The sequence below is a fragment of the Diadema antillarum genome, unplaced genomic scaffold (genome assembly GCF_040938485.1).
Source record: "Diadema antillarum isolate AM-2024a unplaced genomic scaffold, OU_Dant_1.0 seq00000960_RagTag, whole genome shotgun sequence".
Lineage (NCBI taxonomy): Eukaryota > Metazoa > Echinodermata > Echinoidea > Diadematoida > Diadematidae > Diadema > Diadema antillarum.
Genome location: NW_027271807.1, coordinates 307,216 through 334,005, shown reverse-complemented (window position 1 = coordinate 334,005; position 26,790 = coordinate 307,216). Strand labels below are relative to the sequence as shown.

The 26,790-nt window shown below is 37.9% G+C and overlaps 1 protein-coding gene across 1 annotated transcript in view; it reads right to left on the bottom strand.

Moving 5' to 3' along the window:
• Window positions 1-22,945, bottom strand: part of LOC139741876 (glycerol kinase 5-like) — a 34,427-nt gene extending 11,482 nt beyond the window's left edge. Inside the window, exons 1-11 of the mRNA XM_071652451.1 lie at window positions 22,729-22,945; window positions 21,581-21,674; window positions 21,044-21,213; window positions 17,140-17,229; window positions 14,778-14,819; window positions 13,776-13,851; window positions 13,009-13,070; window positions 12,178-12,251; window positions 11,559-11,619; window positions 10,842-10,968; window positions 9,336-9,440 (exon numbers count right to left, since the gene is read on the bottom strand). Coding sequence (XP_071508552.1) covers window positions 9,336-9,440; window positions 10,842-10,968; window positions 11,559-11,619; window positions 12,178-12,251; window positions 13,009-13,070; window positions 13,776-13,851; window positions 14,778-14,819; window positions 17,140-17,229; window positions 21,044-21,213; window positions 21,581-21,674; window positions 22,729-22,833 — 1,006 coding nt within the window. The 5' untranslated portion in view covers window positions 22,834-22,945. The remainder of the gene's footprint in view (window positions 1-9,335; window positions 9,441-10,841; window positions 10,969-11,558; window positions 11,620-12,177; window positions 12,252-13,008; window positions 13,071-13,775; window positions 13,852-14,777; window positions 14,820-17,139; window positions 17,230-21,043; window positions 21,214-21,580; window positions 21,675-22,728) is intronic.
• Window positions 22,946-26,790: the final 3,845 nt, after the last annotated feature.

Here is a 26,790-nt window from a genome sequence, read left to right as displayed (position 1 = left end):
ACCTTCATTCAGTGATATGTACAGGAATATTAACAGTGATTTTTTTTTTCTTCGTTTTACCTGACAGGGTCACTTTGGAGCTATAACATAGACAGCGTCAGAACTGGAAGTACTGCCGAAGTCATAGCAGAACTATACCAGATGTTACATGCACCAGATGTAAAAGGTGGGACAAGCCTTGATGTCACTGCAATGTTATCTCATTTAGAATTCATCTAAATTGAAATAATATGTGTTAAATATTAACTAACCCCAATCCCACCGGGTTATTATTTTTGTATGTTATATTGATTAATTTATGCTAATTTATGCCAAAATAATGTTTTGCCTTTAAATCACAAAATACAGCTCCAAGACTTCTAATTTTTGGTGAAAATATTCTTTTCAGTATCATTGACAATAATATTGAAGCGAAAATTCTGCTTCATAATTATTTCTTATGTATTTCATTGTTTCCTGAATTTCTCATTTATTTCTTTGTTTTTTGACTTTTTGTTTTTGTTGTTTTTTCATCGAAATTTCTCGCATAAACTTTTTAAAGCATAATCAAACTAAAATAAATCATTATCAGCCATTGAAAATACAAATATAAATTTGAATACGAATTATTTGCAAATACATAATTTACATTGGATTTGTACACAAAATCAAGTTTTTGAGCAATTTTGGGGTAGACAAATTTTTTTCTAAGGGGCGTGGCTTCAAAACGGTATGCCCGGGAGCAACAAATTATGTCTCAAAAGTTGCGCGATACTTGAAAGAAAAAAGTCATAAAATGCTGCGGTGAAAACATCTCACGAAATAATCATGCGAAACGTCGAGGTGGGGCCAAAATAGCCCCCCCCCCCCTCCCCGTGGGATTAGGTTTAAGGGGAATTTTTTATAATTGACCTCAGTAAACGACAATAAATGAACACCACCAAAGATATAATATAAAATATAATAAATATGTCACCCTGTTCCCTAAGCTCATTCTGGCAAGGGAAACTCATTTGCATTTGCATTTCTTTTTCTTAAACTCACTCTGGCAAGGCATACTCATTTGCATTCTCTTTTATTCGGACTAGTGCTGTAGTAGGTCTCCGCACTTGGCTAATTTTAACAAAGCCTCAGTCAGGTGTTTTAGCTAGCTGTGCTGGGGCTGTGCACAGTTTATATAGGCATAGGAATGCGGTAATTAAATTGTTTTTCAGTTGCTAGGTTACTTGGCAGGGTAGGAGATAATTGGTTAAGTTTTTGGGTGTGTGCAGTCCTGTGTTTAGGAGAGAGTTGTGTGAGGGAAAATCGGTGCACTCCATATTGAACCTTTGAGTTGAGAGGTTGAGCTCTTCATCCTCACAGTGGTGTGACTGGATTTGTGTGAATTCTGGGTGTGAAAAAGCCTCGACTTGGATACCCCCACTAGCGAGTAATTTTCAGACTTGCAATTTTCGGGACTTCCTTTTGGCTGCCACAGCACACCAAAGCACATCTCCAAACCCAAGACCACAGAGATTTCCGTAAGTTGACATTTTATGTATTTGTTAAGCAGCTGTAATGATATAGATTGTGTAATTTGACAGCACAAAAAGGAATTGTTTTAATGCTCAAAAATCTTTGTCACATTGCAGTAGATTTAACATTTACAATTTCAAACTGTTATGAATTTTGGATACTTTATGGAAAGCAATTACAATAGTGTTGTTGATAAGTGCTACTACATTAATTACATTTCTTGTTAAAACGTTTGTTAGTCTTTTGTACAGAGCTCTGGAAGTATGGCAGATGAAATCATTATTTTCATTTTGTGATAAGACAAAATGACATTAATTGCTCAGTATAAGTATTATCGTATAGTTTTGCATTTGTCTATACGGTTGCAATTATGAGGTTTCTTTTGCGTGTATCAATTGAATATAATCTGTGTAAACAATAGTTTTTATGCTATTTGACACTTCAAAATGTGTCTGCTTTTTATGCAAATTGACACTTCAGATTGAGTCCACTTTTTATGCTTGTATTTGGCAATTGCCTTTCAAAAAAAAACCCAATTGTTATACAGACACATTAAATGACCGTAAAGTGAATTGTTCATAATTACATATTGATGGTTAATCGGTTTCCTTTTAAAGCAACAGTAATTGTATTTGATAATGTTAAGAACACTTTTTAGAAGGCATTTTGGTATATTTTTATACAGTCATCCCGTTCCTCGTCTTAATGCAAACTTAGCTGGGCTAAGTAAGCTCCATGTCTTCTTCGTAGACACCGGCCATTGGCCAAGACTGTTAACTCCTCGAACTCCACGCTTTCTGCAAATTGGTCTCGAACGACATTGATTTTCTCCGACAACGACCTCGTCATTGATTACCACTTGCCGACGAACTCTTTATCAACATGATTACTCACGCGTGATCTCCCTCATCGCGGGGCTTTATATTTCCATCCCCATGTAAAGTTGGTATTATTTTATTGGTGCACCTTAGGGTTTTTAGGTCAAGTTAACAAAAATATATTGCAAGAATTTTGAATATTGAAACTGTTGCAAAACCACAAAACCATCAAATTTATAATTAAAATACTGTTAATGTTTGTAAACCAAAACAGTACATTTGACTTTGATTATTGCATTTATAATACATGTATTTGAATATTTGATGGGAAAAGGTATATTATATTAAAAATCAAGTTAATTGACTGTTTGTAACTTATTCAAAGTTTGACTGGTTTGATTCTTTGAAGTTTTGTTTTTTTCGTACTTAAGTTCATAATTAAAAATCTTTTAGATATTGAACGAACTTCACTTAATTGTTTAGTCGATATTTAATTGGCAACAAATAAGTGACAAAATAAATAAAGTAAATATAAAAATACATACATACTTTAATGCATATATGATAGGATATGTTTATAGGCATAATCTAACATCACCGAGATTTTAAATATCTGAGCTGCATGGCCCTGCATGCATTCAGAATGTGTGATGGAATGTGAAAATGAACCTGGAGAAAATTATACTTCATGATTATCACTTAGTGCTTCAAAAAACTGGAAACTTAAAATAACATCAAAGTATAAAGTGTAACTGGTTATATGTACCATCAGTTTAGCAAATTCAGAGATATCTTGTTTAAATGCATGATCTTCATTAATTTTGTGAATTTATCCTTCAGCCAAGGGCTTTTGTACGCAAATGGCGGTGACATATTTTGGAAAATGCCTTTTATTAATCCATCCACCATATTCTTAAACTGTCTCTTAAATCAAAATTATTATTAAATTTCATGGAGGTATGATATGAATTTTTCTTTTCCTCCGCAATAGGAAATACACCAATGAAAGCCACTACCTCTACAACAGCACCTACACATAGCAGCCAGACTCAACTTCTTCCAACACCACAGGAAGATGAGAAGGCTGAATGTAACCAAGCTATACATAGGAGCCAACCTCAACTCCTTCCAATGCGACAGTGGGATGGTCAGGCTGCACCTCACCAAGCTCCACAAGGCCAATCTCAGCTCCTTCCAACACTACAGCAAGATAAGCAAACTGAAACTAACCAAGCAACACTTAGCCAATCTCGGCTCCTTCAATCATCACAGCTAGATAAGCAAGCTGAACCTAACCAAGCAACACTTAGCCAATCTCGGCTCCTTCAAACATCACAGCTAGACAAGCAAGCTGAACCTAACCAAGCTACACGTAGCCAGTCTCAACTCGTCCAGACACCACGGCAAGATGAGGAAGCTGAACCCGACAAGGCTACCCATAGAACCCAGTCTCAACTCCTTCCAACACCACAGCGAGATGAGCAGGCTGTACCTAACCAAGCTACACGTAGCAGCCAGACTCTCCTTCTTCCAACACCACAGCAAGATGAGCAGGCCAAATCAAACCAATGCACACATAGCAGCCAGCCTCAACTCATTGAAACACCATAGCTAGATGAGCAGGCTGAACATCATAATGGAGGGACATCAGTTGGTATGACAGGTAAAGTGGAATCAGGTAGGAGGAGATACAGACAGGCTGCCAACTGGACTGCTAGAGACAAGACCAAACATCCGCTATTGCCAGTCGATGTGCAATGTGAGCTGTTTGATGTCCTTGTTGCTCCAATTTTACTGTATGGAAGTGAGGTTTGGGGTCATGAAAATTTAGAATGTATTGAAATGTTTTATAAGAAATTTCTTAAGAGTCTTTTAGGTTTGAAGCGTTAACCGTATGGCGTTTGGTGAGCTAGGGGAGGTAAGCCTGACTTACAACATTGAGAAGTGCATGGTGAACTTTTGGCTTAGATTAAATGGAAATATAAATGGAGATCGAAACTGTCTTGTATTATTTATAACCTTTATATGTCAATTGCACGATAAAGAAATCTTTAGGTCAAAGTGGATAGTAAAGGTGAAAGATATTCTCGACAAATGCGGTATTAAATATTTGGTCCGATCGAGCCATTATCCTCAATCTAAAATGGGTTGAATCAGCCGTCAGTCTTCGTTTAAATGATATTGGTCAGCAGAATTGGTGTGCGGAAGTAAATAGAAACCGCCTTTGCACTAACTATAGGATATTTAAAGAAAGCTACATTTTTTAGGAATATTTGATTAAACTTGATTATTTTGAATGGTTAGCATTATGTAGATTTAGATGTGGAAATCACAGATTACCTGTTAGTGAGGGACGTTATCTCCCTAATCAAGAAGTTAAATCCTGCACCTTGTGTAAAATGAATGATCCAGGTGACGAGTTTCATTTTTTGTTTAAATGTCCGTTCTTTGAAACAGATTGGAAAGTTTTAATTAAGACCTATTATGCTCGCCGACCGAATGTCTTGAAAATGAAGCAGCTTTTTAATTCTAAGAACATAAGAGTTTTAAAGAAATTGTCACATTTCTGTCAGATCATAATGGCCAGATTTTGATGTCTCGTCATTACTTTCCTTTTACATTGTATATATTGTAAGATACTACTGCCACTGTTTGCCATTAAGTACCGATTGTTTCACTTATTTGATCCTTTTTTTTTAACTGTCGTTGTTTGCCTTATGAAGTTAATGATATGTACATAGTATATATAATATGCTTTTTGTATCACATCTTTATTAATGGCTTTGTTTTGTCACAAAAACATTTACCTGTTTGTTATTCTTCCATGCCCCCTGGCGGGGCCGTTCAAGAATAAAATTCATTGTCATTGTCATTGTCATTATCATTGGCTCCATGTGGCTGTCACTGAAATTGCAAAGACCTGCATGAACAAGAGGAAAGGCAAGAAATTTGGAACGAATTTTGGAGTTTGGACTATAGAGACCGAAGATTTTGGGTCAAGACAAATGTTGAGAAAAGGTCCAAAACCAGTGCCACAGGAGGTGAACGGCAATCAAAGAGAAAACAGTATTACATTCAAGTATAAAATGAATAATAAGGAAGTGTGCAAGACCTACTTTTTACACACTCTTGGACTCACAAGTGACTCCTTTGTCAGAGTTGCCCTCAAAAAAGGCAGCAAGGACAAGAGGGGCACACATCCTCCTTCCAACAAATTGCCAGAAGATCAAGTCCAGAATATAAAAGACTTTACAGAATCTCATAGGCCATGTGTATCCCACTACCGGCGCGAGCATGCGCCAAACAGGCGATACTTACCATCATCTCTTTCCATTCAGAAGTTGCATAGAGATTACAAGAATGTTTTTACTAACACCAAAGTCTCTTATTCAATGTTCAGGAAAATTTTCGGCGAATTGAACATTTCATTCTCAGTGCCATCTTGTGATGATTGTACATTCTGCACAAATCACAGAATGGAACGTCCCGAGGAAAACCACGATTGTAAAGACTGTGAATGTGAGAAGTGTAAAATGTACCCTGCTCACAGACAGAATGCTGCTGAAGCAAGACAGGCATTTCATGAAGACTTACAGCAAAACCATAATGATTCATGTATCACAACTACAGCAGATATGCAAAAAGCATTGTTGATGCCCAAACTGTGTACAAAAGAGTAATTTACTTTTCACGCAAAGTTGTCATCTTCAAAATGACTTTTGCCACTCCTGGAAGTAATGGGCTATCTGAGTGTATTGTGTGGCACGAGAGGGAGGCTGGCCGTTCGGCAAGTGATGTGACAAATGCATACATCGAGTTTCTGCAACTTCATCCCGAAAAAGAGCATGTAATCATATACATAGATAACAGTACTGCCCAAAATAAGAACCGATGCCTGTTTGCATCTTTGCTTCGATACGTTAACGACACAAAAACTGCCACACACACAATTACCCTAAAGTATCTAGAAATTGGCCACACGTACATGACGGCGGATAGTGTTCACGGCTCAATCACAATTGCACTCAACAAACAAGCCTGCCTCTATGATCTCAAAGACTTTGTAAAAAAGTACCATTTGGTCACAAATTTTCGACAGGAGCCAGATTTTGACATCCACCAAGAATGACCGTAATTCATATCAAATCTTCTATAAATGCACACCCAATTTATTGATGGAATTACACTCTAAATAATAAGGTTTATCAGTTGTCATCGCAGTAAAATGTAAACATTTGTGATGGAAATACCCAATGTCAGCTGCAATGCTGAAGTCATCTATTTGAAGCCCTCCATGGTATAAAGACACACTTTGAATGTGTCGGCCTGGTATGTTATTATATCATATGGCCGCCTAGCTGCGTTCAGACTTCAGATATATCGGTTTGTTTATGCAAAACCGCAAATTTTGATGAATCCATTATGTCAATGAACTTCATGTATTGATTCAAATGTACTACATGTATAAATGAAGCAAAATAAATTATAATAGTAAAGTAAGATTCAGATGTTCACACTTTTTGGAGAATTTTGACAAAAGGTAACTAAAATTTCTTTGCGATTATACCTTGTTTGCAATTGATATTTGAATGAAATTGCTTGAATGTTATATGCTGGCAAGCAAAGGTTACAAACTGTACCAATAACAAAAACTATTTAAAGGAAAAAAATGATTTGGAAAAGGGAATTTTGTGTGAAAGTCAGTTTGATTATTAATTTGCTACAATTAAATTCGTAATTGTGCTCCTCATGTTATTTGTTTAATGATACAATAATACATATATTTCTGTTGTGCAATAAATGTTGGAATGAAATTGCGGCTTCAAAATCTAAAATCGCGAATATCTCGAAAATACCAAAATGCAGATACGTTGTTTTGCCAAATCACGGCCGTGTGGCAATTCTGCTTTCTCTCTATATCACCAGACACAGAAATATTTCCATGCATATTAGCTGCGGTCACACTGGCAAAACTTCGCAAAGTTTAATTTCGAAAGCTCTTCACAAAAAATTTTGCTTGTCAACACTGGTTGCCAAACTTTCAGTTCTCAAAGTCTGGGTCACTTGTGCACATGCACAACGAAGAAGAAAGTGCACACTGCCTGACAGCTGTTGATTGTTATGAAAACAATGCACACATTAAGAGTTTGTTTGCAAAAACCGATAAGTCCATATTTGTCAAATGGAGATATTTGCGATTAAAGGTCAAGAAAATTAAAGAGAATAATAAGAAAATTTTGGCTTCTTCTGACCTTAACTTCAAAACTAGAAATATCACTGAAGGTGATTAATACCCCCGCCCCGTGACGACAGTCTTACCCAAGGAATGATCTTTCCTTGATCTTCTGCCATTTAAATGCCGTTACCATGGCAACGCAGCTTCCGACACGTCCGAAAAATATGTCTTGCACATCTTCCCACCAAGGCTATTGTGTGTGCCACATTTCATAAGCTTTTGTCAAAAACTGAGGAAGTAGTTCAATCCACAAGATCTTTCCTTGATCTTCCACCATTAATATGCCGTTACCAAGGCAACGCAGCTTCCGACACGTCCAAAAAATATGTCTTGCACATCTTCCCACCAAGACCAATGTGTGTGCCACATTTCATGAGCTTCAGTCGAATACAGAGGAAGTAGTTCAATCCGCAAGATCTTTCCTTGATCTTCTGCCATTTATATGCCGTTACCATGGCAATGCAGCTTCCGACACGTCCGAAAAATATGTCTTCCACATCTTCCCACCAAGATCAAGGTGTGTGCCACATTTCACAAGCTTTGGTAAAAAAACTGAGGAAGTAGTTAAATCCGCAAGATCTTTCCTTGATCTTCTGCCATTAATATGCCGTTACCATGGCATCGTACTTTCGGGTACTGTCAAAAAACGCGTCTTGCACATCTACAACCAAAGGCACACATCTGTACCAAGTTTCATGGAAATTGGGCAAAAACTGAGGAAGTAGTTGCAACACAAAATTTTCCATCATTTTGGCTCATAATATGTGAGCTGTTACCATGGCAACATACTTTTTGTCACTGTCAAGAAATGTGTCACGCTGACCTATATCCTAAGACAAATATTCAATATGAATTCCATGAGAATTGGAAGAACACTGATGAAGCAGTTTTGCCATGAAGCATTTTGCCCTATATTTTACCAATAACATGCCGTTACCATGGCAACGCACTTTTTGCCACTGCGGAAATATGTGTCTTGCACATTAACATATTCAGATGAACATGTGTACCTAATTTCATAAAAATTGATCAAAACTGTGGGAGGAGTTCGCGACGCAAGATTTGTACCCATTTTTGCCCATAATATGCCGTTACCATGGCAACGTACTTTTGGGTACTGTCAAAAAATACGTCTTGCACATCTACAACCAAAGGCACACATCTGTGCCAAGTTTTATGGGAATTGGTTGAAAACTGAGGAAGTAGTTCGCGACGCAAGATTTGTAACGGACCGACCGCCCGACCGCCCGCCCGACCGCCCGACCGACCGCCCGACCGTCCGCTGATTCCTATATACCCCCTTCAAACTTCGTTTGGCGGGGGTATAAATATACCTTTATGTAGTGACCAATATATCGTTTAAAAGGTATTATTTTGTACTTTATGACAGAGACCATACTTCAAAATCTTCAAAAATGGACTTATCGGTTTTTGCGAACAAACTCTTCACATGCACACCCCAATAAAAAGAGGCACCACTGCAAACAAACAGTGGACTTGTCAGGGGACAAAAAGTTCAGTTGTAAGCATTCAGATTGCATTGCTTCCTGAGAAGACCCAAACTTCCTTAGTTTGAGCTGGAAGTTTCACAAGAAGCTTCGTGACAAGTTTATGGGAAGTTTGCTGTCACGCTGGCAAACCTTCAAGAACTCAAACTTCGCAAAGTTTTGTAACTTGTGTGAATGCAACTAGTAATGACTTTCTCATATTGCAGACCCCCCCTAAATTATTCCTGAGAAACAGTGTGTCTTGCCTCCCAATTTGTAACATGATTTAAAGGTACTCACCCATGGCTGCCCCCCACTCTACGACCGTGCCACAGTCGGACTGGTTACACTCCATGGCGTAGCAGATCTCCCCTTTAATTCGCCAGGCCACAAGGGGATAGGCACCTGAAGTGTGACAAATAGAAGTAATGTCACCATTCAACTCTTAAACAATGAAACTTGTCCACCCAGGCCGCTAACGGGATATACAGTATAACTCAACTGACTAATTTACTAATACAGACGACCTATCAACATAGATTGTTCAAAATATATAAATACAATGTAACTCAATGAACCAGTTTACTAAACAGAGTCTAACCCCAGTTATCCGGTCATGTCGGGGTCGGCACCCATCCATATAAATGATATGGCCTGATAAATGAGGTATGCTCAAGCATGACACTTTTATTACACAGCAAGTTCTGTTGGAAATGTTATACATGAGGCAATATCAATGTATTTTCACTGTGATAAATGACATGTTATACTTGCATGTTTCATAATTCAAATAATGTGGAACTTAAGTGGGAAATGAGTGAAATACACCTTTAATCTTGGTTTTCGTTCTTTCTAGCAAGCAACAGTATTCTGCACTGAAAATGCAAATATAACATAACAAAAATTCATCGTACCTGGTCGAGCACCATAAATTTTGCTTTAAAGGGATAGTATAGTATTTGCTGGGGTGACGATTCAGCTTTTAACTTTTTTGTGAGATACTTAGAAACCACTTAATGAAATATTAAAGAGCATACCGGTACTATTGTAAGAGGAATTCAACGTTTATTTGATGAAAATCGATTTTGAAATATCTGAGACATCAAGAAACAAAGTAAAACAAAGCGATCCTAATAAAAGGTGGGTCCCATCTTTTCTTAGGACGGCTTTGTTTTGGATATGTCAGCCAATTCAAAACCAATTTTCATCAAATAAAATTCTGAATTTCTTTTAAAATTATATATTCTTTCTTATTTCATAAGAGGTATCTCATTTTCTTATAAAAATCATCATCAACAAACGTTGGAAACCTGAAGCCTCATCTTAACAAAAACTGTATCGCCCCTTTAAAGGGATCGTATAGTTTTGGTTGAGACCTAATTTCAGGTTTCTAACATTTTTTGGTGAGATAATGAGAAACCTCTTATGAAATATGAAAGAGCATGTAATTCCATGAGGAATTCAACGTTTATTTGATGAAAATTGGTTTTGAAATGGCTGCGATATCCAAAACAGAGCGATTCAATAAAGTGTGAGACCCACATTTTATTACGATCGCTTTGTTTTACTTTGTTCTTGGATGTTTCAGTCATTCCAAACCCGATTTTTCATCAAATAAACTTTGGATTCCTCTTAAAATGGTATGCTCTGTACTATTTCATAAGTGTTTTCTTGGTATCTCACAAAAAGTTAAAAACCCAATTCTCATCTCCACCAATACTATACTATCCCTTTAACAGTATGTGATGATGAATTTTCATTTTCTTTGTTTTTTTCCAATCTCATCTCAGCACACAATGAACATACCACGAGCAGGGACAGAGGGCATCTTCCCCGTGTTGACCACCATGAAGGCACCGGTACCGAGGGTCAGCTTGACATCCCCGCTGTCAAAGCAGCACTGGCCAAAGAGGGCGCCCTGTTGATCCCCAACCTGAAAAATAAATGAAAGTTTGTTTGATTGTTTGTTTTATTTCCATCTTAGAAGATGGCCGGATAGCCCATATTCAGCTGCACTAGCTGGTCTTCCATGGGGTTCAGTTGGATGTTTGGCGGGACCACTTCACCGGGTTAAGCACCCTGCTCTTTGTGATGAATAAATGAAGCGATATCTTTTACGTGCATGAGTTGTGACTCTCTCTCACACGGGACTTCCATTGTATTACCTATCTGAGGGACAGAGTGTTTTGCCTCTTACTAGAGGGGATGGTATGATTACACACAACATTGCTCAGTGGGACGCAGGAATCAAACCCCGGTCCTTTGGATTGTAAGTCAGACACGTTACCAGCTGGGCTACCTCACCGCCCAGAAGGACAATTTGATGTTTACCTATTGATGTTGGTGATGTGACAGGAAGCAAGTTTACACACCAAACACCCCTGTCTAGTTTTTACATGCTTCACATCTGTGATACACCCAAAATAATGCTTTTAAAAAAAGGTAATTATTTTCCCAATGAGAACAGATCATTTCTGAGATACAGGAAATAATGGAGTAAAAAAAAAAATGCTTGCAACTCACCAAGGCTCGTATCGGAATGTCTGCCCCAAAGAACTCCTCAGAGCATATACCAAAGTCACCACTGTGAAGGCAATATGATGACAAAATACAATTACCATAATTAACTGTCTTTGTTCTCACCCTCCTTCTACTTGCGCGAGTTTCTAGTTTGACTGTCACAAAGCCATATAAGAATACAAAACATTAAGAAAGTTCAACATATTTTCACTTTTAATGCACAATAAAAGAGCACTTGACTTGCCTCTTCCAGAAGGCAGGGGAAATAATATTACCCCTAACATTGTTAGTAACAGGTTGAGGGAATGTGTACTTTTAAGAAAAAAAAAATTGTGGAATTCTCTTCATATTTTCTTTATATTGTTCTATGCATGTGACATCACAAACTGTATTAGTCTTCTAGTCCAGCAATATCCTGAAACTTTGAATGTTAAAAACTTTTGAACAGATTGTTCAATTTTCCCATAATTGTCAGTGATGTCTTCTACTAGTATTGTTACATTCACTCAATTCTCGCAAATATTAAGGTGAATTTGTCCTTTAACGCAAAGAACATTAAGCCTGTTCGGAGGTGCTAATCACTCCTAACAGCCCCATCCCCAGATCAACACAACTCGCTCACCTCGTGTCTCTGATTTCTGGGAGCAGCGATCGCGGCAGGCCGAGGTAGTTCATGTGAATACTGTTCCAGTTTGCCTGTTGTGCGATAATGCAGAAAGAGGATCAGAAGGAACCACTTTATAGATATTGACTATTCATGAGAGCATTAGAGAGAGAGAGAGAGCAAGAGAATTCATGTACAAGCACTTTCATTCCACTCTAATGACACAGCCATTTTCTACAAATGTATCACAAGACCCAGTTAAACCATGGTTCTTATTGGTTGCAAAAGGTGATACATCTAGACAGGAATCTTGTACACTTGCCATCTGTTTTGTATCAAGATCATTCCATTGGGTCAGGCCAACATTTGTGACATATCAGAATTGAGAAACTAGGTGTCATGATAAGCTGAGCAACATCTGCTATTCTGTATTTCAGTGCGAAAAACGAGGCCAACTACGTGAAAAGTGCTTAAGCTTCATGGATATCATAATGACAGTCCTGAAATTTAAGTGTGAATGTTTTTATCAATATTATATCTATATTACACATGTCAAAAAAAAAATTCAATTCACAGCAAATCTGTTATTATTACATCTAAAACAGATGAATTAATCTACATTGTGTAATGAAATATCTCGTACCTGCATTACACGCATGTCACTTCATCCCCCCCCCCCCCCCCCCCCCCCACACACACACACACCAGATGGAATAACTAAGGTCTCTTCACACAGAAAAAAGCTTTTTTGCTGCTGCTGGAGACACAAGACACATTTATTGTTTTCATTAAAATCCAGGAAATAAATTCCTGCACTCTGTATATTCTGTCATCTTTGTTTATACTTACAATGAATAGGTCGTAGAGTCCTGTTGCACTTAAGTTTGATGGATCCGTGGCATGGACTTTTCCTGAAGTCACAAAAGAGACAGATATTGTTGGATTTGAATTCACTGAAATTGTAGAACTATGTATCTACAATCTCAGCAATCAAATTTTATGTACTTTGTGCCTTTCATACAACCTTGCCATCACTGGATAATGAACATATATACAATTATAACATACAGCATAATTGTACAAAGTGTGCTATGATATTTTACATGTCTCTTACACATTTTTCTTTGATTCTTTATATACAAAGTAACCTTGCATCCCACATGGATTCTTTGTTGTTTTTTGTCCCATTTATTCTTGAAGCCAACTACAACAAACATGCTCTGATGGACTAATAGCTCTCCATCTGACTGTACCGTAAAAGCAGAAATTTTAGCAATTTAAGCAATTTGGAGTTTCTCTTTACTGTTTTTATTGTTTGGAGATGCAAATTAAAGTCAATTCAAAAATGTACTTCAGAGCACAGTGCTTCCTTGCAAAGACACAAGAGAAATATGTTTCAAGGCTTAACTATCCACTGACCCAGTGAATTCAAAAGTTTCAAAATGTATGAATATAGATGCTCCCGGTAGAAACTACATTTGTTTGTGATACCAGAAAATAAGAGAGGTTATGAGATGAGTTTATTGTGGCTGACCCAGCCAAAACTCATAAATCACTTGTCATGTCTACAAACAACACAACGAGCAATACGTGGCGCCAGTTTTCATGGAACGTACCTTTAGTCAATTTCCACACCAGCCACGTTTCGATCGTACCAAAGAGAACATCACCGTTGGCAAGATCCTCTCGAATCTGTGAGCAGTGGCATGATAGAGGGGTCAAAATTATTATCATATCATCTAATGTGTATATGAGATTATATACAACTGTTGGGGAGTTGCATAGCAACCTCCAGTGAAGTTGTGCAGGTTGTACTTGTTTCACGACCAATCCTGATCATCTGTTTCACTATCTTCATTACAGCTTTAAGACTTTTCATGTATTCTTATCTCATGTGAGAAATAATTGTCTTTTTCTATGACTGGAAAAGATTTGCATTTCTTAGAAATATATCATACATTTTTAAAGCTATTTAGAATGCCTTGCTTTGGGGAGGGGTTAAGAGCTTAGGACAGTTCTCTTTAAAGGACAAGTTCACCTTCATAAACATAAGGATTGAGAAAATGTAGCAATATTAGTAGAACACATCATTGAAAGTTTGAGGAAAATCGGACAATCCGTTCAAAAGTTATGATTTTTTGAAGTTTTTGTGCAGTAACTGCTGGATGAGAAGACTACTGCAGTGTACGATGTCACATGCGTACAACAAAATAAGGAAAATATAAAGAGAATTTCACAAAATTTCATCTTTTGAAAAAAAGTACAAATTCCCTTGACTCATTACCGACATATGTTATGGGTAATATTATTCCCCCTGCCTTTAGAAAGAGGCAAGTCTTATGCTCTTTTGTTATGTGAAAAAAATTGAAAATATGTTGAATTTTCTTTACATTTTCTTTATACTGTTGTACTCATATGACATCACAAGCTGTAGTAGTCTCCTCGTCCAGCAGTTCCAACACAAAAATTTTAGAAATTCATAACTTTTGCATCGATTGTCCAATTTTCCTCAAACTTTCACTGATGTGTTCTACTAATATTGTTGCATTCTCTCAATCCTTATGTTTATGAAGGTGAACTTGTCCTTTAAACAAAAATAGCATAATGCTCAGACTTACACCTTTGATGTTGTCAAGAACCCAACACAATCTCATAATGACCTGGAAGAAGAGAAATACAAATACACACATTCAAACAAATATAATACTGAGAGAACATTGCTGGTCTACATCTTGATAATAGTATATAATTTTTGATAATGCCTCAACACCATTCGCAATGAAACATTCAGTGTTAGTCAGTCTATTAGCCAAATATTGACTGCTTTATCATTTGGTTACTGGTGCAAGTCTTTGACAAGCGTTGAATTTCAATGACACGCTTTGACCTTCGCCTCCACATCAAGTTTCTGTACTCTTAGGACCTACTAGGTTTGAGAATTCACTCTACACCTTCAACAGTCAATATCTATGACCCTAACAAGTTTTTCCACTAACAGTCAATATTGGTATACTTACTATGACCATCTTACCAGTCAATATTTGTATACTATGACCTTCAAAGCAGTAAATATATGTATACTAATATGTGTGATCTGCACTTATGACTTCCGAGGAGAACCAGTCAGTAATGATAAAAAGAATTATTCAATCTCTTCTGCTACCATGCACTTTATAGTAGATCTGGTCTCACAATTAAGCTTGAAGGACAGTGAAGATCATTAGTAACCATGTTGAGAACAGGCTGATTTTGCGACAACATGCGTTTCCCACAGACACTTGCCCAAGTATACTTGGGACTCATCCACAATGGGTTAAACACAGTGACAGCAACGTCCAGTGAGGCGGTCCTTTTGATGGTAGATACTAATCCTGAACAGATTTGGGTAACTGGCTGACGGTGGCAAGACACCCCGAGTTTGTAAAGTCTCGCCACGTCAGGGAACACTATGATACATATAAGTATTCCCTTGTACAGATGAGTGCAGAATTATCATAATGACTGCATGAGTAACAATGCCGCTATAACTGACTGATGTACCAGCATTTTAGAATGTTACGACAAAGAGTGCAATTTATAACACTTTTGATTAAGTTTCACTGGGGAATATAAAGTATAATCAGAAGGGGGCAGAATAGCAATGTTGCCTTCATAAAAAAACATTTAACAAATGCAAGTCTAAGGGAAATGCAGGATCATTGCAGTTGCAGGCTTCCCTAGATGCATCTGTGAGTTCTCTTTGCTCTTAGTTTGACCCATTGAGGACGAATCCCAAGTATACTCGGGCAGGTGTCTATGGGAAATGCGTGTTAAGCGTGTTGTAGCATAACCAGTCCGTCATCAATAGGTTAAAGGGGGGGGGGGGGGGGGGGGAGAGCTGCACAATCACAACATGATCCCCAATGTCATGTGGTGAATGGAACAAACAGGAAATGTGTGTGATACCACAGAACTCATGTGCTATGATCATACATTCTTTGATGACCAAAACCGACACACAACTAACAACCGATCTACTGTATGTCTTGTCATGTGACTAGAGTAAACTTTTTGCCAGCACTATCATGTCGTGGTCTGCACGTGTGATATTGTGCAGCATATTTAATCAATCAAACAATACAGGAGAATAGCATTCAAATATCTACATTTTGAAGTGATTTAGAAACTCTTGAGCTCATATTATAGTGTGTGGTTTGAATATTTCACTTGTCAAATGAAAGTTGTTACTACAATTCCATATCTGATCTGCAGGTTTTCCCCATAATGAAAAGTCCATGCACTTGGTAAACCTAGTGCACACACAAAAAAGCTTTAGATCATTTTGTGTGGCAGTGTCTCTTTATTATCGAAGCCAGCTTTCTTCCTGAACACTGCAAAGTGAAACGTACTACAAACAGGAGAGGAAACTAGCACTGATGAACAACACCTAAAACAACTACAGTAGCACCTTGTGGTAAACTTTGTGCTACTGTCATGGTGCATGATGAGCTGATAACAGCATTTGTGTGAGAATGGCGTGACCTGAATTCGAGATCAAATTACAAGTACATCTCTTGACAGAGACAGATCATGTTGATGACAAAGACGATGACAATGGGGATAATAATCCCTTGATTGGGACAAGGGTCAAGCATTTGCTACTTGACCTTGAAATAATATACATAATGTATCTCTGCCTGCAGTGTGTGAATACCATCTCCATTGTTTGAAAGCAATTTTAGCTAAGTGCTATCAATAAAAGACACCTGGACCAAGGTACATGTAGATCTCACTGGATAGCCATTCTCTTCAAAGGAGAAACATGGCATGGTAGGTTAATCATGTTAGATTGATTAAAGATTACATTTTATATCTGTTTTTGTGATCAAATGATGAGCTGTGTGTTATCACCAACACAACCACACCTCTCAAATACAACCATGTCTCTGCACCTTTTACAAAACCTGACCACAGGTAGAAGGTTTTTCGGTCAATACTTGCCAGTTGTGCAGTGAAGGAGAAAACGCTCGCTGCCTCGTATCGCCTGCTTCCCGTTATCCATTTCAGAATTTTCGCACCTCCCTTCAGACCCTGCAGGATTAAAACAATCGCTTCAACTGTCAAGAGGATGGATATCTGGAAATGCAAGGAAACTGAAGCCAAGTATTTGGGTGGGAAATGTCTCTTTCTAGCTGTCAAAATCTCGGCAAAATTTCACCACAGCTGGATGAACTACCGTGGATTTGTATCTTTCAAAAAAAGTGCATGCATGATGTCATAATCCCTAAGTTGTGTGCATGATGTCATAATCCCTAAGTTGTGGCCTGCAAAGAAATGAGGTCACCTGCAAAGCCATTGTTCCTCAAGTGTCAGAATACAAATGATCTGAATGAATTATCATACCTAATATCGCTGACACATTGCTCACACAATTTTGAAGATGAGAGAGCCACGGCTATTTTGTTTTGCTCCCCAGAAAACCTATAGAAAATTATGTGCAACCTGCATGTCACACATTTCTACATACTTTTTTTGAATTTGTACCAAAGTAAACAGTATCATAGCACGTGAAAAAGCACTGTTTTGACGGGCAAAGGAGCTTTGAGATACAATTTTTGGCAATTACACATCTCACGCTCTGTTTTTATCTACAAAACCATCATTTCACTTGTTAAAAGAATACATGTAATATCTTCATCAATTGTCATGTATATCTTTCAGTAAATTTGTAAATTTTACAGGACAATTATTTTCCCGGTCAAAAAGATTCAAAGGTTTTGAATTTCACAGGTGAAATATAATTATATTCAGAACAAACTTTAGGTAGTTCCCTCAAGTGTAATACATCTAACTGCCACAAGTGTAACCAGCAGAATTCTTCGTTCTCCATCTGTCGCTGCAAGTGTGAATGAAAAATGTTTGACAAATGATCTTCAAAAGTGCTTTTATTTCATTGCTTTAACAATTTTGAAATGAACAAAATACGGTAATAATGTATGCCTGAGTCATAAAGAAATATCATCTCCCTCATTATAAAAAGTATTCAGGTGGTATTACTGTAAAAGTGGAAATTTTCATGTGAATAATTTTTTGCAATCAGCCGCCGGAGTAAGATGAATTTCCCATGTTTTTAATTCCGTGGAATCGGGACATTAATTACAGGAAAAAATGGAATGCAGAAATATTTGCATACTTTTATTTTTGCACTGGCTTCTGCTTACGTGAAGTACATAAAATTTCAATACTGCAAAAAATTTTCTCTTAAAAAAAGGCCGGGGGGGGGGGGGGGGGGGGGGTTTGAATCAACCCCCCCTGGACATTTTTCGCGACTACTCCACCACGCGAAATTTGTTGATCATGCCGTTCGCTGACTTTTTACTTTCAAGTCTCGCGCATCTTTTGACACTATTTTTGCAAAAATTGCGCATACCGTTACGACGCTGCATAACGTTTTATACATGCCTGTCAGACCGAAAATGGCTCAAAAACGTGATTTCGTGTATAAAGTCTATGCAAATGGAGTTTTCTCTTCTTATTCATAAAGATATGATTATTTTCACTTTCATAGGCTGAAACTAATTAATTTTAGCATAATTATGCTTGAAATAGGTTCTGTCATAAATTTTGCGAAAAAAAAATGATAAAACAAAAGGTCGAAAAAACAAAGAAATAATAAGAAATTCATAAAACAATAAAATACATAAGAAATTGATTTTGATACCAAATTTTTTTTCAGTTACATTGTTTGGAATGCTACAAAGAATGTTTTCACCACAAATTAGGATTCTAGGAGCTTTAATTTCTGATTTAGAGCAAAATGTATGATTTTGTGCATATATTAGCATAATTAATTATTAGGACGAAAATTTCCATTTCTTTTTGTATAGCTTGGTAGATTACGCCACAAGTAACGCACGTGCCAAATTTCATGGCGATTGCGCGATCGACGGCCGAGATCTCGGGGGGGGGGGGGGGGGGGGGGGGTGGTTGAATCAACCCCTCCCCGGCCTCAGAACACCCAAAAAAGCCCGGCCTGGTTAGGGTTCATATTTAGTGTGTAATTCATTATTGCATGACAAGCATGTCTGTGTTAATGATTTTGTGAGTATGTGAGTGAGTGAGTGGGTCTACGTGTATTCTTTGAGTGTACACACAAGTAGGCCTACATAAGTGTGCATGTCTGTGTGTTTGTGTGTGTATAGTGCAGGAGTATGTTTAATATATCAATTTTCTGTAGAAATTTAGGTATTAAGTATCCATATGCTTGTTTTTGTTTTGTATTTTGAAGTATCTGTGCAAGCATGTGTAAATGTGCAAAGGGGGGGGGGGGGGGGGCAAGGGGCAGGAATTGTTACGAAATCACTCTGTGTGGGAATGGCACAGCTGTCCGAGCATTGTAAGTGGACACCTGCTTAAGAGACATCCACACAGCTTTAGAGTGTGGGTGAGAATATCCTTGGTCAAAGCATTTCATGTGTGATAGGCACAAATCAATCTACAGTTCTCCCCTTCCCTTTCCCTTTGATACAATGGGTGATTTCAAGTTCGGTGCTAGTGCTAGTGCTAGTGCTGAGATAGCACTAGCACCGGCGATAAAACCGAACTTGAAATCACGTCGGTGTCGGGAGTTGACCTCAAAATTATGACGTATTTCCGGTTGCTGGTGCTGGGCTCGGCGTTGAATGTCGTCTGCTGAACCGAGCTCCGCCGTTTGTGTTAGCGATTTACATGCTTTTTCTCCATTGACTAACACTAGCCCCTAGGGATTATCATTTTCGTCATTTCAAGTTCGGTGCTGGTGTTAGCGTTGCCGTGCACTCATATTTACGTCCATAAGTAGTTACACGTTTTACGTGCAAAGTCTATGCTAATGCAGTGGTCGCCCACGTAACGTAAACGAACACCATCGACATGGCTTTATAAATCTAAGTCTATGAGCAAAATTAGGATAAATGTGTTTTAAAGAAGGGATGAAATTTGTGGCATTTTAATCATTCTTCCTCGTTATGTTTCTAAAACTAAACAGTCATCGCTACATCTTTTTATATTTGACTTGAACTATGCGCTATCACTTTTTTCGTCGCGCAATTCCCGCGGAGCTCGCGGTGCTGTGATTCCAACACCTAGTGCTGGTGATCGATAATTTTGATCGGTATCGCCTCATTAATCTGACCGTCGGTGTTGGAGCTCGATTTAACGCTGTTATTCGGGGGCTAGCACTAGCACTAGCACTAGCACCGAACTTGAAATCACCCAATCTGACACCATGATGTGCAATATGATTGAATTAACGTTTATAGCACAGTGCTAATCTGGCTTTACACTTGCATGTGGGGTGTGAATTTTATCGTCTGATGCAATTTGTATTACAGGAGCTGCTAAACGGGGAGGGGGGCTGGGGCTGCAGGAATTACCCGCAGCCCCCCCCCCCCCCAAAAGAAAAAAAAAAAAATGCTCCACAGTTCCTGTTTTACATGTGAAAGGCCAACTGCACTATTTTTTGTGTCTTTGCTTTCTTTCTACAGTTGGATTTGACATCATGCAATGTGCACCAGAATTAATTCTACTCTTATTTTTGTGTATCATTTCAATTGATGCACCTTTATTTGAACAAAGTCACGAGTGCCATGGAGATAAAAAAACCCAAAACAAATGGTTATGCATGGATGCACAACAGAAAGTGGAGTTCCAAGAGAAATCAAGCACATTCATATTGCTAGATTGGATCTATAATGGACATGTTTGATATCTAGGTGTATATCAATATCTTGTATGACACTTTCAGTTCATACACTAATATGGATGGAAAGTAGAGATTGTGATAATATCCAGGTCTATTGATTAAAAACTGATAAAGGTCACAAAATGTATAATATATATTTTTCTATTAATGGAGACAGCGTACCCTGAACGTGTATGCCCTGTTCACCGAATCTGTGTACTGCGCAGACCTTGTGTCATTCCACGAGATGAAGTTGTGATAGTGCGCCATGGTGTGTTTGTTCCACGTGGTGAACGTCGCCCTCTGTACGGATATGCCTAGTGCGTCAATCTTTGATGCAGGAACTTTGGAATCTGGAATTTTGAAACCAGTTTCATACAAGATTGCTGTGTTCATCTGTTCACTGTATGCTACCATCTACTCTTTAAAAAAAAATAGCTGTTATAAAGAAAAAAAAATTGCCATTGTGTCTGCTGATAATTCTTTTTATGGTGTCATTTCATAGAAAAGAAATAAAAAAAATTATATTTACTTTCGGATCAAGAGGAAAGTTTCAGCCACTATATGACTTTGTTTCCAATAAAATGATTTAATTATTGAAATATTTTAACAGAGTGCCTTGAATATCATTGGCTTATACTTATGGTAGAAGAATTGAAGTAACTGAATTATGAATTTAGTCTTGAAGCTAATCATAACTCACATCAAACTCTGACTCACTTGTTATGGCTTCTGCTCCAACAGCAAGAAACTGGGCCCAGAGGCTTTCAGGAACAATTTCCACATACCCACGCTGTGGCACGATAAAGTCCAACTGGATATTTGAAGTGAAACAATTACAACACAAAGGCAGAGGACGTTTATCTGTATCTCACCACACAAGAAATCTATCATTTTTTTTTTCAAGGTGTATTGGCCTAGACTGTAACAGGCCAATGACTTGCAAAAATAAATTTCATTTATTCACAATGTTGTAGTAAACTGATATAAAATCATTACAATAATACAACAAATAGTATAGTAATGAGTACTTCATCACCACACTGTGCATTGAAAATATGGGTATATCATAAATTAAACACATTTAACCGGTTCCATACCAGTACTGAATTCCGACATCCCCATGGAATTAATACACAGGCCACCAGGTTTCTGTAGGGAACGGGTTAAGAATAAATAATTAATCTGTGTGTAGACTTAAAACTACCGTAGTTATGGGTAAACTCGGCCTAGCGGGTAAAGTCGGCCGCCAGTGCGCACAGTACAATTTTATGTACTGTGCGCGCTGGCGGCCGACTTTACCCACAAGGCCGAGTTTACCCATAACTATGGTATCTGACTGACGGAAGAGGGGGTTAAGGAGTTAGATAACATTGTGTGCTGTTCAAGAATCAGAACAGTCTCACTAAAGAGCATACAATTCTACTTCGGAGGAATTCAAAAATTTTTTGATGAAAATTGGTTTTGAAAGGGGTGAGCTGAGATATCCAAAAGCAAAGATGTCCTACAATTTTGTAATAAAAGGTTGGAACAGCCTTCCTATTAAATTAAAAATTTACAAGCACTCTGTTTCAGGACCCACTGTTTTTTGTTTGTTTTTTGATATCCTACTCACACACGTCAAAAACGATTTTTAACATTCATGCTTTGAATTCCCCTTGCCTTGTACGCTTTTTCATATTTCGGTTTCTCAAAATGATTTAGACCCCTACAACCCAGGATAGCCGTTTTCTAATCATCTCGCAAAAAGTCAAAATCTGAATTCCCCATCTCAACCAAAACGAGTCTATTCTATCCGTTTACCAATCACAATACCCAACTCATAAATCGATGGTTATTCTTTCTGTAAAGTTTCGGTTGTTGTTTACCTTTCGGATGCTTTCCCCGACCAGCTCAGCTTTTTCGTTGTAAACATGTCCCCTGATCGTCGTTGTGCCAACATCTACTGACAGAATGTAACGGCTCTCCATCATGCTAATAAGTTAAAAAGGTGTTTTTATTTTGTCGTCTTTTCCTCGAAGTTCTCAGCATGACACGGCTTCACATCACAATATCATTTAACACGGAGCTTGGTAGCTGGGTGGAGTGGAGGTTATCCGGATGGGCGGTGCTCTTTCTGCATGATGGTACGGTACGGTGGAAGAAGACACCAGCAGCAGCTGCGCTGCTCAGTGATGCAGCTTCCTCCGGCAAGTGTTGCGGCGGGCCACCGCCGCGCCGGGCACTCTACCTACCAAACCTCGCCTACCAACACCAACGATAGTCCCTCGCGCGCTCCCAGATTTATCAAAATAATATACAGCCGTCAGCTTGAAAAGCTTTCTAGAAATCGCATCTCGATGTGTTTACCTGCTGTGGCTAGATTTGAAGAAACGACTGACACCACTCTAGATTGAGGACTAGGTAACTCGACCAGTAAGTACTTTGGCCCCGTCAATTCCCGTATCCACCGTAGATGATAAAAACAGCGAAAAGGCCCGAGCAATGTCGAGCTCCTGACAACATTTTACATCGGATTCTCTTCAGGCGTAGAATCTAATCAAGGGTCGAAAGTTTGATATTAACTTATGCTTAGAATTAAATGGCATTGACAGTCGGATTGTGTGACACTTTGTATTTGCTGTTATTGTCTTTTACATGACCCTATGATAATGAGTGATGAAAAGTGACGAAAATGATATCCAGCCCATGTATACCAGAATTCAAAGCTTATTATGATTATGGAAATGGAAATGCTAAGTACATTTACTATGCAAAATTAATGATAAAGAAAGTAACAGTACCAGTGATGGTGGCACAATGTAATAGTATACTGTGACTACTATCACTATCACTATCACTACCGCTACTGTTTATTTATAGCTATGATATGCTATCTGACATTCAATAGAAACTTAGAAAGTATATCAACTTTCGAGCCAAAGTTCAAGTTTCACTGTTGTAAATTCAATTGTAATTATTGCTCCTATATAAAAGGGAATTCCAGACCCTTTAAAAGTTAGTCTGAAAAGAAAAAGAATATTTTCTAAGCACAACAGTGAAAATGACTGTGATCAACTTATGTAGGGAAGTTATAGTGTGGTGATACATATCTTTCGCTATTTCAAAACAGATCTTGAACTGTTGACATGAATATGCACGTGAGTGACTAGAGCTAATAGTGTCACGCCTCACAAATTTCCAATGATCACTGGTTCAAAAAAATAATGAAAATGCATTTTCTGCTCATTTAAAGTACGAAATATGCCGTTATTCAACTTCAAAATAATGATCAGTTCGTTCTATACGAGGATTTAGAGTCTCTGCGACATATAAACGAAGTCTGGATATTACAGAATTTTGTGTACAAACAGTAATATCTGCAAAGTTGTGAGGAGATAATGACCAACTCACTCATTTGCATATTCCATTGCAGGGGAAGATCCAGGAATTCCGTAAAAGGGGGGGGGGGCGCAAACAATCTGGTGCTACTCCGGGTTTCATCTCATTTGTTCTTTTTATCTATTTTGTTTTAACAACAAAAGAGGGGGGCGCGCCCGGTGTGCCCCTCGGGATCCGCCACTGCATTGACTGTTCAAGAAGTGTTTTGTGAAAATTACGAAACTTCGTAATTTCATAAACTTCCTTAATTTTCATCCGATTTTGATCAAATTTTCATTGTTGTGGTTCTATATACATCTTACTCTATCTTATTGATTAACTTGTGTCTAATCCGGAATTCCTTTCATATGAAATATCATTATCATTTTAAACGTTTTCATCGTCATCATTATTATTGTAGATCTGGAATTGTTATTTTTTTTTTCTATCCAATAATGAATGGTGATCAATGCATTCGATTTTTTTTTTCAACAAAGTATAATACAGGGCAGAAATATGAAGACATAAATAATAAACATTTAAATCATGCCGCACCTCCCAGAACCTATACCCCCTCCCCTCCCCACATGCAGTGGACCTTCAAAAACAAACAAGACGCCGTCGTCCAGGAAAGTAAAATGCACTCAAAGAGCGCAGACCTTCACCAAGCAGCTAGCCCACCCGTCTTGTGATTTCCACTTTATACTGTATTCTCTTTAAATTCCTTATAGATTGGAAACCAATCTATATACAAGGTTGTTGTGAGGGACCAATCCAAAATTAGATATTGAGAAAAAGATTGACTTCTAAATCTATGAGATTGAGATATTCAATCTATCTTTGGATTGGTCCCTCATCTCAATCTAAAAAATTAGAGTGCATAGCAGTTGTTCTTCATTCCCATACGATGTAGTAAAAATCAATTAACCGTCATCAACGTAGTGTGGTGTATAAAAGTGATGGCGATGCTATATAGGTATATCCAACATTCTGTAGTTACTTATTGTGGAGATAATAACAACATAACTGAAAATCACCATATCTCGCAATGATGAAGTCCGATCCTTAAATAAAGAAGAAAAAAATGAACGTACGTTTCCTGGATCCACAGAAGGTGATCCGGATCACAACCAAAAATCAATCGTCTGTTCTTTGCATCATAAAAATATATCAACTTTTCTTGAAGTTTTCGTCAAAACCTGGGTACATCACTTCATGAATCAGTTTGCAAACAGACAGGCAAACAGACAAACAAAAAAAACGCCTTCAAAAATGTAACTTCCCTCGCGGAGACAAGAAGAAAATTATTACATTTGTAATCATATAATCAATCGGACCCATTTATTGCTATAGCTATATCATTACTGTTTCAAACAGAACATAGGTAAGCTGCCAAAAAAGATTTCTAATAACAGGGTTGCCTGATAATGTGCTAACAGCGTTTTGAGATGTCCCCAAGTTATCATTAGTACAAATTCATTGAAAATGGCCAAAAAAAGTAAAGTGATGATGGACTGATGAACTGTCTTGGTGACAGCTAGGATAGGGGTTGGTTCGTAGAGCAAATCTTACTGCATTGATCCTATCTCTTGCAATGACAACATCTCTTGGATATTATTTATGACCTCTTTTGAACTTTGTCTTGAACTCTTTGAACTCGCTTGAAGTCTTGAAAAACGCCATCTTTTTTTTTGGTATGTTTTATTCACAAAATCAAAGATAACAATCATAGTACAAACAACAAAAAATAAATAGATTAAAAAAACAGCATATTAAGATACAGAAAATATAAATATTGCAGCATAAATAGAAAAACGCCATCTTGCAAACTCGAACTACACAGCATGAGATTTCATTATTTGTAGACGTATGTAGAATATACTTCTAATGATCATACATACGTACCAAAGGTATGACGCAAAATGTTATTTCGTCCTTATAGGGATATTCACATACCGCTAAAATCAATAGAAAACTGAAAAGAAACAACATTGTATAATGACGTATATATAAGCGTGCAAACGTTTTCCCGAAGAGCCGTGGTTGGTATACCGACATGTGGGGCGAACAATACACGAGCCGAATTGAATTAGGAGAGCCTGTCAACATCCGGGGTTTCGGAATTTCGTTACCACAGCAAACAACGCTATCGCATACTTTCCTACAGTATCGTATGACAGCTGAATTTTATTAGTTATCATCGAAGGAAATTTCTAACTAAAATAATACGTTGGTTTACATCATCCAAAACACCATCACATCGGTTTTCAAAGGACTCTTAGAGAGACGTTTATGTGCAATAATTTTGCACACCTGATTTTGCTTTGCCGTGGCAAAGGTGGAAATAACAAGAGATTCTGACTACGACGAGTGACTGTTTTATGTGTTGTGCTGTGCCTAGGCCTACTGCCAGATCTTGCGACGTCCAGCCGGAGTAGTTGCGGTGTTCATCTCGCCGGTGATCGCGTAAGCTGGCTAGATCAACAGCTAGCTTTTATTAGATTGTTCTAGGCCTAACCGTTAGAAGTCAGATTGTCGTCGGAGATAGTGTCAAATTTAGCAGACAAACC